Genomic DNA, 15,566 nt, shown 5'->3' on the forward strand with positions numbered 1-15,566 from the left:
TAACCATGTATCACATTTTGCATGATTTTTAGCTGGAGTGCTACATAACTTCAAAAGTATAATATGAACTGACCAACAAACTCCATATGGATAAGATAACGTATTAGGTCATTCATCTTTGCTTTTTGCCTAAATAATTCCTAGTTTAATCAACTATAACTACCAGAAACAGTTAAATAAATCGTCTTTGCTTATAAAAAATATGATATTAAAAATTCTGGTTTTCAGAAACTCATAATTTTTTTCTTTCATTATTACCTCCCTTTCTCCGCATGTTGTTTAATTAAAAATTAATGATGACGATGTTTTAAAACATTTAATGTATTGCAAATGTATGTTTCTATTAGCGCCTCTTTGAATATATGTATTTGGGACATTTTTATTGTTACTTTCCAAAATAACAGGAAAAACCGGTACAGGATTTCGTGAAGCTCAATCCTAGATCGAGACATAGCAACCGCTCCCCTGATATGTTGTCTTTGACTAAGACTTGTATCTTATAGTCACCCTGAAAATAAAGAATTAAGAATATTCAGAAGCACAAACCAAATAACGTGTAGATACAATAAATGTGGTACGTAATGCACGACATTTCAGTACAGGCGAGTCTGTAGGGTCACAATTATTTTTTTTAAATGTATTAAGGGGATGTCACTTAATTCCCTGTCTTTAATCAATTTTGTGGATTTTTTTTCCTGGTATACACGTCAGTCGTATGGAATGTTATAATGCCCTAGTACATGTATATAGCGCAGTATGAATGGTATTATGTGTAGAAACATTTTATTAAAACTATATACTACACATTTGATTAAAACTATAAAACTATACCCGGCATTTTAATCAAGTTGTTTCCTGCTATTTTACATTCCAAAACTGCATGTCAGTATTCAAGTAGCGGTTCACATAAAATTCAGACACTGTCAGTAGTAAATTTATTCATGGTGTAGGAAAACTCACCAAACAAACGATCCTTTTTCAGTCTTCATATATATTTTAACATAACAAAAATCATTTCTGCATTCAGATCTGCACTTTTTAGAAAATCAAACATTTTTTCTCCCACTAAAATTAACCAAATGAAACCAAATCAAGAATGATAACTCTTGCAAAGTGTCAATTTTATGTACAATCTAAACAATTTTTATCTGAAAAGCGCAACACCCAAATGAAAAACTGGTTATGTGAATAGTAACTGCTTCTGAACAAGAAATAAAACTGAATTCGGTTGGTTTTTGACGTGCATGAATCACCATCTGTCTGATTTCGAGAAAGGCTGCTACTTTAATATTTTTTTCCAATTTTATTAATAATCTAATATTGACAAACAAAGGAGAAACTTTATACAACACCACTTACATTTGTCAACCAAGATAAAACACGTGGGAGAGCAGGCATGCGCAGTGGCTCATCTCGTATGGAAAGTACTTCTCGAGCAGGGATTGGACACTTGTTGTAAGCCGCTCCACGTGATTCGAACATATATTTGACCTTCCTTCCAATTTGTCCAATTACTCCTGCCCAATTTTCCGTGATCATTTCGTCTACCAGCGTGCATATGTTGCTGTACGTGCTGTATTTAAAATGATTTGAAATATTTAAACCCATCAACCATCGTCTTTATAAATACAAACAAAACATTGAATTTGGTTTGCTTCATTCTGTGTATGTGTGCATTTTTACTTGTTTTTTATACGCCACAACAAAAATTATCTTAGATTACTACAGTAAAGGTGGTGTCCGAAATGACATCAATTACAGGGCCACGACTGGCAATTATCATTTGAGATATATCTTCCAATATTTAACATTTTTATCGCTTTTTCATAATAGAATGCTAGGGTATCATCTATACTTATCGGTAAACTGTAAATATTTTTATTAACACAAATATCGACAAATACAATTATCATAATAGGCACCTCGTACTTTTTTTTTCTTCTTTTTCTTCTTTTTTTTTCGTGTGTTTTTGTGGTTTTTTTTTGTCTGTTTAAAGAGAAAAGTATGACAAATAAAAGAAAGATAACTCTGTCTCGTTAATGTAGCGGCTGGGTTATGGGCTTGAACTGACATCGAGTTTTGTTTTTATATAATGTTTGTCGCGACGGACCTAAATGTCCATTTAAGTGATTCAAGTTGCGATAATCGGATTACCGATAAACAGAATAAAACTCACTTCTGATTTTGATACTGCAAATATCATGTGTATCAACTCGTGCTCACGCCACCGTCCAGTCGGGATTTTCAATAGTATTTTGTCGGTATCAAAATCGAAATAATTTATCACTCTATATTGACAAGTTTAATAAATTTGATGGAGATTACTCGAATTATTAAATGTTTCCTATATAATTTAATTTAAAAATTTGCGTATGATATAAATTCTGTGTTTTACTCTTTTCCCTTTTTCGTAGGAGGCTTCAAGTAAAATAATGTTTCAGGCAATAACTTGCTAACATTTTCATATGATTTTGTCACAATTTTCAATATTATACTTTCCTAAAAAGTTGGTGTCCTATATCCGCCACTGAGTTTTCGCCTTTTTTTCGTGATGCTTACCATGATCCAACGTTCATTAAACAAGGGATGGGAATGTCCAACAAATATGTCTGCCTCTTAACAGAGAGGGTCAAGGACGCACTTCTTACAGGACGTGTAGCCTCGAAATCGCCAGAAAACATCAAATTTCCTGGATGAAGAATTGGCATAGGTGTGACCTGCAGATTTGAAACTCGAATCACGTTGTTTGATTCTAGAAATAAAACATTTTTTTCAAAAGATCCATAGATGTGTTTTTACACAAACATTCAATCATTTTGTTATACATGTACGTGCACTTTGAATTTGAATTGGTAGATATGTGCATTGATTCGGAGTAGAAACGTTCTTCAAAAAGGTAAAGTTGTTATTTAATCAAAGTATTTTATTTCATGGATACAATTTTCATGGGTAACAGAAGGAACTCGTGTTTGTGGATACAAGAATTCGTAGTTTTTGAGGTTTTCAAGATACACATCAATAGTAAACTTCTTTTCATTGGGAACCAAATTTAGTGGTTTAATTTCGTGTGAACTAACACAAAAGTTACTTTCTTGGACTTTTAGTATGATTGGGACTTAATTACATACACTTATTTTATTTAATGAACAAAACACTGACAAACTGGCCAAAATCCCGAAAAGCCTTCGGGGTCATTATATTAGTTGATCAAAATTCTGTCCTCTTGTTCAATTTCGTTTTTAACATACAGTTGCGATCACTTCTAACCTCTCTTCGATCCTGTCAGCATTCGCTGTCATAGAACAGTTCTAAACTGTCAGAAACTGTTCTGACCCGCGACACACCCTGTCAGGGTCTGTGGGGACTCTGGGCAAGCTCTGTCATATTTGTTATTTGTCCTGACACCCTCCTGTCAGGAACTGTTCTAGGTAGAACAGATATGTGGATTAGAAGAGTGTTCCTGACAGATTCTGACAGTCATTATAGCTCGAGAATACTTCTCTGACTGAATTACATACAGTGCATGTACGTGATTCCGAAAAAAGACGTAGCATCAGAATCCCGATTCGTACGACGGGAAAGAAGCCTTGCAATATGCTTAAACTTGATTTTATTTTTAATTTTTTACCCGACTTTTATGTATGGCATGCAGTACCAACACAAATCATTGTCTGCCGTACATGCTACGCCTCCGTCTTTAAAGATATTGGACATTTTTCCTAATCGGATCAGGTTATTTACATTAGTCACACAGTTTCATTTATTAATCGCGGATTTCCTGTTCTAAATTACGTCACACAGAATAGAAAGATTTAGTGCCAGGAACTGTCCAGGGGTATGACAGTTTAGAACAGCTTTTCGTATTTTCTTTGTCACGACCCAGGACAGTTTCTGTTAGGATCTGTCAGGGAATAGAGCAAAATGTGTCCTGACCCAGGACAGCCTCTGTCAGGATCTGTCAGGATTTCTGTTCTATCTGCTGTCGTAGAAAAGAAATCCTGACAGATTCTGACAGAATTTAAGAGAGGTTAGAAGTGATCGCATCTGTACTTTATGTGTTTCGCCGGTAAAATTACAGTAAAAAAAATCAAATGCAAGGAAATGATTTTATCAAAACAAAAAAACATACACAACACGGAAACTGATATCGTGTAACGTGAAGGGAACGGTGTTTTTTTTTTTTCAGGATGTCTAAAAAGAAAACTTTTTCTTCGTAGACGTTCAGGCGATGTTACAAAGAAATGAATATGATACAATTTCATTTCAAAGACGAAACCTTCTTTGTGTCAATGCGCATTCATGTAAAATTCAAACACAATTATGCTTGGGAATTATATGACTTTGTAGGCTTTGTTTTTTTTCAAATAATGTGCACAATTTTGATCGAGAGTGGTCTCAAAATTTTAATTTTAAATTCCTGTTTAGATGATCATACCTGATATGAATTAATTTCCTAAATATATTGCATAAAGGAATTTTGTTATTTGGTACTTTGGTCAGACATAACCTATTGAGCAGTTATCGTTGACATTTCGAATGATAGTCGATTTCTCTTTTATTTTAAATCTGTGGAATATGAACAAATACCTGTGATCAATGTTAATAATAAGTAAGCGCTTTCTCCTTTTTTTCATTTTTTTTATTGGGGGGGGGGGGTTGCTGGGTTCCTGGAGGGTGAACATCTAGTCTAATATCAAATGTAATTATTAAATATGCAAATGATTCATCCTCATTCTCTAGACTTTGTTTTAGTCTACATATTCCAAACCACTAAAATTTTTATCAGTATAAAAGAAGGTAAACTAGTTTTAAATTAAATAATGTTGGGAATAGGTTCGATCTGTATTCGATTATCCACTAAATTATCATTATTAATGTAATGATGATTTAGTTTAAATGTCATTTGTACCGGGGGATTTTTATAATGAAAAAGAGGTGTGCATAAATATGAACAATTTGAATACTAATTTTAGCCATCACAATACTAGATAATACTAAAGATATTTACATTCATGCTTTTTCTCCAAGGCTCTTACCACAGAAGGAATATTGAAGTGTATTGTATTCGCCAAAAGCAACTCCTCCAACACAAAACAACACAGCGCTTATAAAAACTACTCCGTCCATTTCAGCTGATCAACGAACTTGGTATAAATCACGGACAACTCACGTTTCTTTCGCTTAGATGACGTCTGTTTTGGATAGGGTATCTCGTGATATCTTAATTCTTTAACGATAAAGATAAGATCAGTTTCTTTATAATTAGAAAATGATGTGTTTACATGTGGAGTACTTACATGAAGGTCAAACTGATGTTGACTATGTTGAACCACATGTACCTATAAGTTGAGTGGAATTTACGTTTGAAAAAAAAGATGAGTGAATGTGTTGCGGTACAGTCACGGACGTATCATTTTTCATGATTTAGTTTCAATAATAAAAGTAAATATAAGACAAGTCATTTATTTCAGTTGAAAAACTGAGAAAATTATACTGGATAAATGGTGAAAACTCTCCTTGGAACGGGGTATGGGCATGTGGGACATGGCGGACAGGGGAATGAAGCTTTGGTGAATGAAGCTTCCCTAAATATGGCATGGGGCAATGGGGATACATTGTCCACGGCAAGTGAGTAGTAAGTAAACTGATTAGGCACAAATTATGATAAACAAAGAGTATTGATATTTAATATAGAGTTTTTTTTGTATTTTATTTTTTTATATTTTATTTTCGAAGTGAAAAAAATTAACATAAACAACATTTTATAAACTAACTTAAAACTGCACCTACATGTACCCAATATTTATTTACATGTAGTTGGGAAAATATAAAAATGTGGTTTTAGATGCTAAGTTTTTTTGGTTTTTTTGTTTTTTTTAACACCGGTGCTTAACGTGTGTCGGTAATTTCATTTGTTTTAACAGTTTCTTGTGATTTAAAAAAGTAAATGAAGAAGAGTGACATTACATTGACAAACAAATCATTGCACCAGATAAGTAAGCGTCCTCTTTTTATGCATATACACGTAGAACATGTAATCTACCGGATTGCTCGAGTGAATTTGAGTATATTACAGGAAAGAATACTGATGAATAAAATAAATCTGTCTTGTGTTAGGGATGGATACCACGTGATGGATACATGTACATAATATTGGTCACACTTAATGGTGGCGACTGAATGAAATTGAGTACTTGGTAGTTTCCATTTAATCAGAGATACTTATGAATATGATACACTGATACGGAAAAACTTGTAACGTTTTGTATACCTCTTTGCCTAAGAATCAGTCAAAAAAAACGCAAGAGGTTTTATTTCATTATCCAAGTATTTATACCTTATTACCCAAAGAAATAATCATCAAAGTGTTTGTAAAGTTTGCCTTTTTAAGATGTCGATAGGTAAAAATTATTGAAATTCATTATGAAGCAGTCAAAAAATATCTACACAGATGCTTCAGGATCGATTTAAATAATTTTTCAGTTGTTTTCTAGATGTATTGAATATATTTGAGGAAAAAAAGACCAAATTGAGAAATTTGATGTGCCACCCATGTCCTGATTCTTACACAGAATTGTACGTAATTTGCATTTATTTCTTTTCCATGCATTTCGGTTCTCACCTTCTATACAGTCTCGTTGGTGTTCGTAAATTGCATGAACACATGTACATGTACATACCATGATTACATGTACCATCTCTTCGTCAAAGGAAACAGTAGATTAAGGGCTTGAAACAGAACAGTTTTGCTCGGTTCCATTCAGTGTGCACATCGTGCATGTATATTAAGAAAAGAAACATGAGCCGTTGGAACTTTTTCGATAACCCTTGTTCACTACAAGTAATTAATCGTGTCACTTTGTCGGTGTAATGTCAATTTCACTGAATGACTGTCACAAAGAAAAAAAACGGTAATATATATTTCAGATATTTTGAGTGGAATTATGATAAATAAGCGCTTTTTTTCAGATATGTATGGAGGTTTAAAATCGGACCACTCAACAGTCCAAAATTTGTTTTGTGAGTGAACCTATAAAATCTCTAAACATTTTGGAGTACATTTCGTTAATCTTGCGAAACTTGTGTAATCGAACCCTGAATAATCCGACATACCTTCTATACAAAACACTGTTTAAAGTCACTTTATATTAATTTATATGTAATTTGAACTTTGATCAACCGAAAACCTGTCTAAACCGAAACACCTGTCTAAAACAAACACATGTTTAAACCATACTCCTGTCTAAACCCCAAACCTGCCTAAACCAAACACTGTCTAAACAAAACACATGTTTAAGCGAAAACCTGTCTAAACCGAACACATATCTAAACCGAAAATCTGTCTAAACCAAAAATCTGTCTAAACCGAACACAAGTCTAACCGAAAACATGTCTAAACCAAAACCTGTCTAAACCAAATCAATTTTAAGGTTCAGAAGAAGTTCGGTTTATACAGGTTTCATTGTATCTCAAAATGGAGGAACGGTCCAGGAAATAAACTAATACAATTAACAAAAGCGGTTTGCATCGTTACCTAGGCCATGCAGTCATCATAAGACGTTTGAAACAATTACCGAACATGACATACATGTATAAATTATAAGCACGAACAAGAATCAGGTCGTCAGAGTTTATCAAATGATGACCAAACGTTTGTCATAATACATATACAGTATATGTACATTGCCGACTAATATCAAATTTATTTTACACTCTTTGGAAACGGGACTGTTTCGCAGTACTAGTGAGTACAGAAGAATTTGATATTTTCCGGCAATGTTCACGTATTGTTTTTAATCTGCGACTTTTTTGGGAAAAAAATCTCAATTATACACAAGAAAAAATAATAAACCATATCATTTTATTCCATCTTTTGAACACTGACGTATTAGTAAGCACCATAGACTGGTTACCTGTATTAAGTGTTGCTCAAAATGAAAAAAGTACCAGTAAACCACGGGTACAATGTACTTATTATAGCACACATCAGCCGAAAAAATATTTGATAGTATTATATGATTGTAACTCGAGATAAGCATATTAAAGTCGCAGAAACTTGGTGTTAATTACTTATTTATTTTTAGGAGGTGTAGAAAAAAAAGGAGGGGAGTAGTATCAATTCTGCACGTACTTTTTTGTACGTGTAGTTAACAAGAGACTATTTCACGCAACTACACAAATACAGCAATGGTCTGATTAAATCTTTGGTTTTTTTTTCGATTAGAAAACCTAGTTGCTGGATAAAACATAACACTAATTTGACAAGATTTACAGTAATATATGCCCCATTTCTCACTTAAATAACTAGTTTTGAACATCTACAAATGTACCATTCGATACTCTCTGTGCATGTACATGAACGTACACGTGTAATATGTACATTGTTAATAGAACTAATATATTCAATACTGAAGGATTAAAAATTACAATCTTTCCCATCTCCATCTCTTTTACAATCTCCTCCGCTAAACGTATAGCCGCTTCCTGTTACATTATACATATACATTTAACTATATTTATATGCATCGCTCCGTTAGCTCAGGAATTTACCTCTGCTAGCAAGTTGTGCATAATTATTTATTTTACAAATCTTATTATGACTCTGCAAAAATGTTTCCGGTGCACTGTAAAAAATAAAAATTAACATGAAGAGGCAGGGGTAAGTAATTAGCATAAAAAAATAATACATTTGTACAAACACGTTTTTTTTTATTTTCTAAACTATGCATCATCGCCTGCCTGACTCTTACAACGACATATACTTGAACTTGTTCTAAACCTAAAGGTGTTTTATGCTTACTTCATTAAGAAACCACACTATATTAGTAACGTTTATATAATTTTCCTCAAACGGAAATGTCGTAAAACTGTCATGTAAACAAGTCGAAAAATTGACAGACTTCAAAGGAAAATGATGTGTACTGCATATACTTATGATCCTTTCTAATTGTGTTAATTATATGTGTGTAGCAAATGGAATATGTCCGATTCATACGCATTAATTTGAATGATTAAGAAATATAACGGGATATGTCATTTGTAATTTTTCGTGGTTGATTGAATTAATGATCCATTAAGAAGTCTAGGGTTTGACTGTTGTAGTCCGGAAGTGTGTCAATAGTGTTATAAGAACCTAATTTTCGAAACTATTGTGACCTGATAATAGGCTGGAAAAGGATTTTTAATTGATTGGCAGTTTGAGTTCTAATGTAGGCAATCGTAGATTAACTGTGTACATGTACCGTAACAAACGTTAACGCATTCATTGACGAAACGACGAAAACATTGAATAATGGAATTACAGATATATTGAACGTACCAAATCATCTACGTATGGATGTGAACTAGTCGTTGGAATAATAGAGACTAATGGAAATTAATTTTTTGTCAAACAGCGAGTTAGTCCACTTGAATTCATCGACGTGATGGCAATGTCTTTGAGTTTTAGGGCTTTAAAGACGGACATAGACCCACGAAAGTTTATAATTAAACGGTGGAAATCGATTCCAAAGCAAGAACACCCAGTAGTCAGCGAATCGGATGTCCGCTATAGAGACAGCAAGGGGAGAACACTCCTTTATTTCGCTGCCAAAAACGGTGAAACGGAAACAGTCAAACGTCTGCTAAAATCTGGAAGTAACCCGAAGACTTCAGATTGTGATAGGACCACACCACTACATGTAGCTGTTGATGGCGGACACCATGACATTATATATTTGCTGATAGAATATGGTATTGTTTTACATTTATCCACCCATAGTCATATGTTTTGTGGAGATTCGAAAAAAAGTTACTTAGTAATGTGAACACTGATACGAATTTTTGACTCAGTTTCATCATTTGATTATTTAAAAGGACATACTATTCATCATTCAGGTGTTTAAATATTTTGAAATTTAGTTTATTTTTATTATAAAAAGTAGAGGACGCTTACATTGTACCTTTCCTGTGCACTTAGTCCACAATTCGAGTCCTAGATAGCTCTAATATTATAACCCCCTTACTTTTAGTGTGTGTATATATCAATAGGGGTATTCGTCCTTCCGCCCGTATTTCCTTCCCTCCCTTATTCTGTTATGCAAAAGGGTACTAATTTTTTATCCGTTGCTCCTTCTACACCACTTAATGGACTTTAATGCAACCTTCACAAAATATTTATTACATGTACATAGTAATCGGAACATATATGTTGAAACGTCATAAATGCACCATCGTTTGACCTTTATAAAAATAGTAAATACTCGCAGAGATCGCCAAAAGGTCTTCAATAAGTATAAACACGTCTTTAGTAAGCCCTGAAAGGCCCCCAACAACAAAAGTAATAAAATCCTATATTACAATTACAGTTTATAGCTCAAAAAGTGATCGTAGATTCTCGTTTGATAAATCCTACGTCTTTCCTTCGTTCCTCTACGCTCAACTCGGGGAAAAAAACGGAATTTCTCACACTCGTGTAGATATCTCAGATCTTAAGTACACACTCTTTTAAGAACTCATATTCTTATTTTTGATATTTTTGTTTAAAATTTCCTAGTAAACAGTAAGTAATATAAGGCTTTTCATATAACCCATGTTCATAGGAGATGAAAATTATATAGAAAGTACTGTAGAATGCAAAATTAAGGGAGATAACTCTGTAAATGACACTAAAATGCAATAGAAATTATTTGATTTTCCATGCGGATAATTTCCTAAGAGCAGACAGATTGGAATGAATAATTATACATTTCACCATACATGTACATGTATAGACCTTTAAAGCAACTTAATAACAAGAATAAAAATATGTAGCCCTTTTTGAGGTGTATCACATTTTACAGAATTTGCATGATTTTTACAAAGACTGATACAATGTGCTTAATATATTTTCAGGATGCAAGATCAATGCCAGGAATATATTGGGTCAGACAGCATTGATGAAAGCCGTCCTATATAATGACATTGAGGCTGTAGATATCCTCTACCACGCAGGTTAAAAATCCATACTTATACATCTACTTGTATGTGACATTTACACCGTCATGTATTTATGACGCATAATATATATGAGACATAAAGAGTTGACCAAATGTTGAACGATTGACTTATTTCGTTAGATCATGCATATGCAATGTATTTCTCCTTTATAAATTTTCCAAATATACATGGTATTCCATGAACACTATTTGGAAACTTAAATTTCAAAAGTGTGATCCCTTGACTTGATTTTGAAATAATTAGGCTTTAATTGTGTAGATATCTTACATCGAAACTTTTTATATATTTCACGAAATATTTAAAAAAAAAATGGTATATACTTCATGTACAAATATTTTCATATTTGTGAAAAGAAGACAGTCGTGTATTTACATGCAACTAAGATTTTTTCAAATTATAAAAACGAACTTTAGGGTCACCAAACTTCGTTCTTGCTGTCAAAATACGATATTTCTCGTCACATAATTACGATCATATTTCTGTCAATTACTTGATAGATCAATTTTTAGAAGCGAATTCAATGTTCAAGCTGAAGATTGAATACAATGTTTACGTATGTTTAGCAAACAAAAAAAATGTTGCTTTACTCCTTCATAAATTTTGTATATTGAAAGTAGCAATAGGACTTAAGGGGCACTTTGGATAAACAGCTGCGCTAATGCGATCTCCTGCGCAGAAAGTGCATGTACATGTATATTTGCTATTTGAAAGCTTCACACTACCACCAAACTCACTACTTAACTCTTCCGCAACCGGTATATGCAAATAAGAACAGTATGACAGAAACCGCCTCGCAGATAAGTAATGAGTAGTCCCCATGCCTTTTAATTCCACAACCTGTATAGCAGAGCCTATAAACTATCGGTGTGAAACGAAGTGAAACAGGAATTACGCGGTTTAAGGTGCATATAACACCATCGTGATGATACGTCCAACTCGTTTGCAATACCAGAAACACAAAACAATCTGGAAGCGAGCTCCTTTTCATAAATATAATCAGATATTTAAAATTTAGATATGACGTTTCTTTTGTTATAGGTGGATATCTCGATCTTACTGACTGCACTGGTAAGACGGCTCTTCTTCTAGCCATGCAAGATTGTCACGAGGAGATTGCAGCCTATTTGATCAAAAACGGATGTGACGTAAACGCAATCGATTACATGGGACAAAGCGCCCTGTTTATTGCATATCATGGAAGAGACGATACGCCGACAAGCCTTGGAAGAAAACTAGTTCAAGCTGGGTATAATTTCGAACACGATAAAGAATGGATCTCCAAGAATCTTCAAAGTAAATTGACAGAAGAAAAGGGTAGCTTCGCATCTAAAATAAAACGCCGATTAAGTTTTCAAAAAGCACCACGGAAGAAGAAAAGTATCGAGGATCGATGTAATGGAATAGAACTGCAATCAAAGGAAATGAAGTCAAAGTCCCAAGAAAGAACAGGAAAGCCTAAGGGAAAAGAAAAACAGCCACCACAACATATAACAGAACAATCACTAGGAAATGAAACACAATCACGTAATCAAATAGAACAGTCACTAGGAAATGAAAAACAAACAGAGGGTAAAATACAACAGTTACTAGGACATGAAAAACAAACAGAGGGTAAAATAGAACAGTTACTAGGAGATGAAACACAAACAAAGGACATTAAAGAGCAAAGAACCGAAACAAATACATTGGATATAAAAGAATAGAAATTTAAGAGAAAAAAATGTTTGAAAAAAAGTCCCATGGTAATGCAACTGACATGACTAAAGAGAGATAATCTGAATTACCTGCAACTATAATTTATATGTTAATAAATTATTGATTTAATCGTCTTGTGTACATTTTGTATATTAATGTCCAATCTGTTCATAAAAGCCCCGCCAAATGGAACATGTGCTGTCTAATTCAATACACATTTGGTGCCAGACAAGCTTCATATCCAAAAAAATCCAGGTAATTATTTGAAGTCCTACAAAAGTCTCAGTGAATGAGATTTGTGTTTGCAAAGTGAATGCTAGGGGAACAGTTTTTGAACATTCAAATTCTTGCCTTTAAAAGTGGAAAGTAAATTTTCTGGCCTACACATCATAAAAAACAAAAAAAAATGTATGACCTCAATCCAGATGCTTTGTACAGTAAAATGAAAATAGTATATGATCTTGCCTTGATGTGGTTGAAAAAATAGTTTTCTGACCCGCAATATTTAAGAAAAATAGGCCTAAAATAAATGCCAGCCCCACCTTCAGAATCATGCGATCGTCCCCTAATAAGGGAATGGACAGGGGGTAACACCTTCCACTTCTACTTCTACCCATCAACCATTTTCTCGCCTCGTACACATGTACATTTACCACTTATCTTCCAACTTCGAACCCTTGTACCCGATCTCCCTTTATGGTTGTCCATCCCCTCTCTAACGCAGAACTCAGCATTTAAGTACTTCTCTGTCTAAGAATTAGGCAAACTGTGGATAAGATGTGGCACACGAAGAAAAAAAAACATAGAGATTTTATTGCATTGTCAAAGTATACATAGTATACAAATGTACCTCATAACCTTCAGAAATAACCATCAAAGTGATTGGAATGTTTGCCCTTTCAAATAATTGATAGGTCAAATTTAGTTGAAATGCACTATGGAAAAATGGCGGGAATTAAAATTCTCCCGTACTTCTTCTGTATTTACAAGCAGTATAAACAATATCTACGTCATAGACACATTTAAATGGGCTTCGGTTGTTTTCTAGATTTATTGAATATATATAATTAAGGCAAAAGAATCAAAGTGAAGAAACACGATGTGCCATCCATTGCCTGATTTTTAGACAGAATGGTACTTAAGCACATCGTTAGCGTATTAATTTATGCAGTTATTATCATCGATTTATCTACTTGTCTACCATTGATTACCCTATTTATAAATATGACGCTAATGGGCAGGCATTTTCAAATATAGCTATTTTGTAACACACGACCGGGTGGGGAGTACTTCCATTAGAAAAGACAGTACATGTGTGCCACAGAACAGGGTTCATTTTTTACAAAAGACGTGTCATGTTCTTTTTACCCTTGACAATAACAGGAACCTTATTTTTTTTATAATTGTTATCATCGCAGTATGTATATAAAATTTTCCATCGACTGGCACTTCACTAAATTGAACTTGACCCCTACGTTTTCCGACGTAGAATGCAGTGGTGGGTACGGGTCTCCTCTACAGCGCTATACCTCATGACCTACTGGCACTATTTCAAATAAGGCCCTTAAAATTGGGTCCAAGTGAGGTCCTCCCTGTTTTATAGTTAGAAAATTTTCCATCGACTGGCACTTCACTAAATTGAACTTGACCCCTACTTTTTCCGACGTAGAATGCAATGGTGGGTACGGGTCTCCTCTACAGCGCTATACCCCATGACCTCCTGGCACTATTTGAAATGAGGCCCTTAAAGTTGGGTCCAAGTGAGGTCCCCCTGTTTTATAGTATCAATTAACACCACTAAGTTATATTTGTATAGCAAACTAAAAACAGATATTCAGCCACAGACTTCTTAAAAATTCAGAAATTTAATAGCAAAAAACACTAACGAATTAAATCATAATCTAGTAGTGGAACTTCGTAGATAGAAAAATACACTCCGTGAGCAGACATTGCAAGGTTTTAGATGACGAGGAACATTTTTTAATTGCCAAACCAACGATGGGTTATGAGTGGACTTTTAAAATCAAATTTCTGATGAATTCCCAGCTTGGCTCATCCAATAAACATATTCGTATTTAAATTCAAGTATGGATATATTGTCCATTATTTTTGATTTTATAATGTGATTTTTTGTCCATATTGGTCAAAGGCATACATGTTTGGGATCTCGTTTACATGTATATGTCATGGTTGCGCTGTTTTTTTTGGTTTGTTTTTTTTTCTTCGCCTAATTTAAAGGTTTATTTTGCAATAAGTATTTTTTTTTATTGACAGGGTTTGACATCAAATCATTAACGGTGTTATCTTTGAACACTGAATGTCACTGACAGACTATATAATTTCCAAATTTCAAGGTTATGAACAGGTTTCGGTTTGACAGCTATAATCGGCACCTACATTGTATAAATTACTCATTCTTTATTTTTTTAAGTGGAGTAACACACATGCCACTTTCACCTACCCTACCCCCACGGGCACCCGGAGTACATGTTACTATGTCCAATTTTACGATCACCGTGCTTTTTATGGTCACGTGGAAGACCAAATTACTTGTTCTCTTAAGGCAGATCTTTAACAAATAAGACGTGTTATATATGGCTTCGTGTCCGGTCTCTCTTTTCTCATTCTGAGCATGGACATTTATTTAGACCCTTGCAAAGCCAAATTATAATTCCTTTTAATATATAAATTTTACGTTTTATATGTATAAACCCGAACCGAACTAGAAAACAAAATTAATATCAATTTACAAATTAGGCGTTTCTCATTAATGACACTTACAAAAATGTAAATTAATGATATAATGACTTCGACCTCGTCTTACATTGTTTAAACGTAATCACATGTCAATCACGATTTGACATAAAACATCAATTGTCAATTTCTACGAACAA

At 33.8% G+C, this 15,566-nt stretch overlaps 2 protein-coding genes across 2 annotated transcripts; one reads left to right on the plus strand and one right to left on the minus strand.

Annotated features, from left to right (window-relative positions):
* Positions 1-302: 302 nt before the first annotated feature.
* Positions 303-5,205, minus strand: LOC148599781 (ganglioside GM2 activator-like). The gene is made up of 4 exons (XM_088557572.1): positions 5,037-5,205; positions 2,560-2,752; positions 1,360-1,573; positions 303-508 (listed from the first exon to the last, which is right to left on the minus strand). The coding sequence occupies exons 1-4, from the start codon at positions 5,125-5,127 to the stop codon at positions 386-388; spliced, it is 621 nt and encodes a 206-aa protein (XP_088413698.1). The 5' UTR covers positions 5,128-5,205; the 3' UTR covers positions 303-385.
* Positions 5,206-8,743: 3,538 nt separating this feature from the next.
* LOC148599782 (uncharacterized) lies at positions 8,744-12,802 on the plus strand. The gene is made up of 3 exons (XM_088558845.1): positions 8,744-9,732; positions 10,873-10,971; positions 12,016-12,802. Exons 1-3 carry the CDS (start codon positions 9,426-9,428, stop codon positions 12,678-12,680), a joined length of 1,071 nt encoding a protein of 356 aa, XP_088414971.1. The 5' UTR covers positions 8,744-9,425; the 3' UTR covers positions 12,681-12,802.
* Positions 12,803-15,566: the final 2,764 nt, after the last annotated feature.

The sequence above is a fragment of the Perna viridis genome, chromosome 13 (genome assembly GCF_037379345.1).
Source record: "Perna viridis isolate PV_CMFRI_1.1 ecotype Kerala chromosome 13, ASM3737934v1, whole genome shotgun sequence".
Lineage (NCBI taxonomy): Eukaryota > Metazoa > Mollusca > Bivalvia > Mytilida > Mytilidae > Perna > Perna viridis.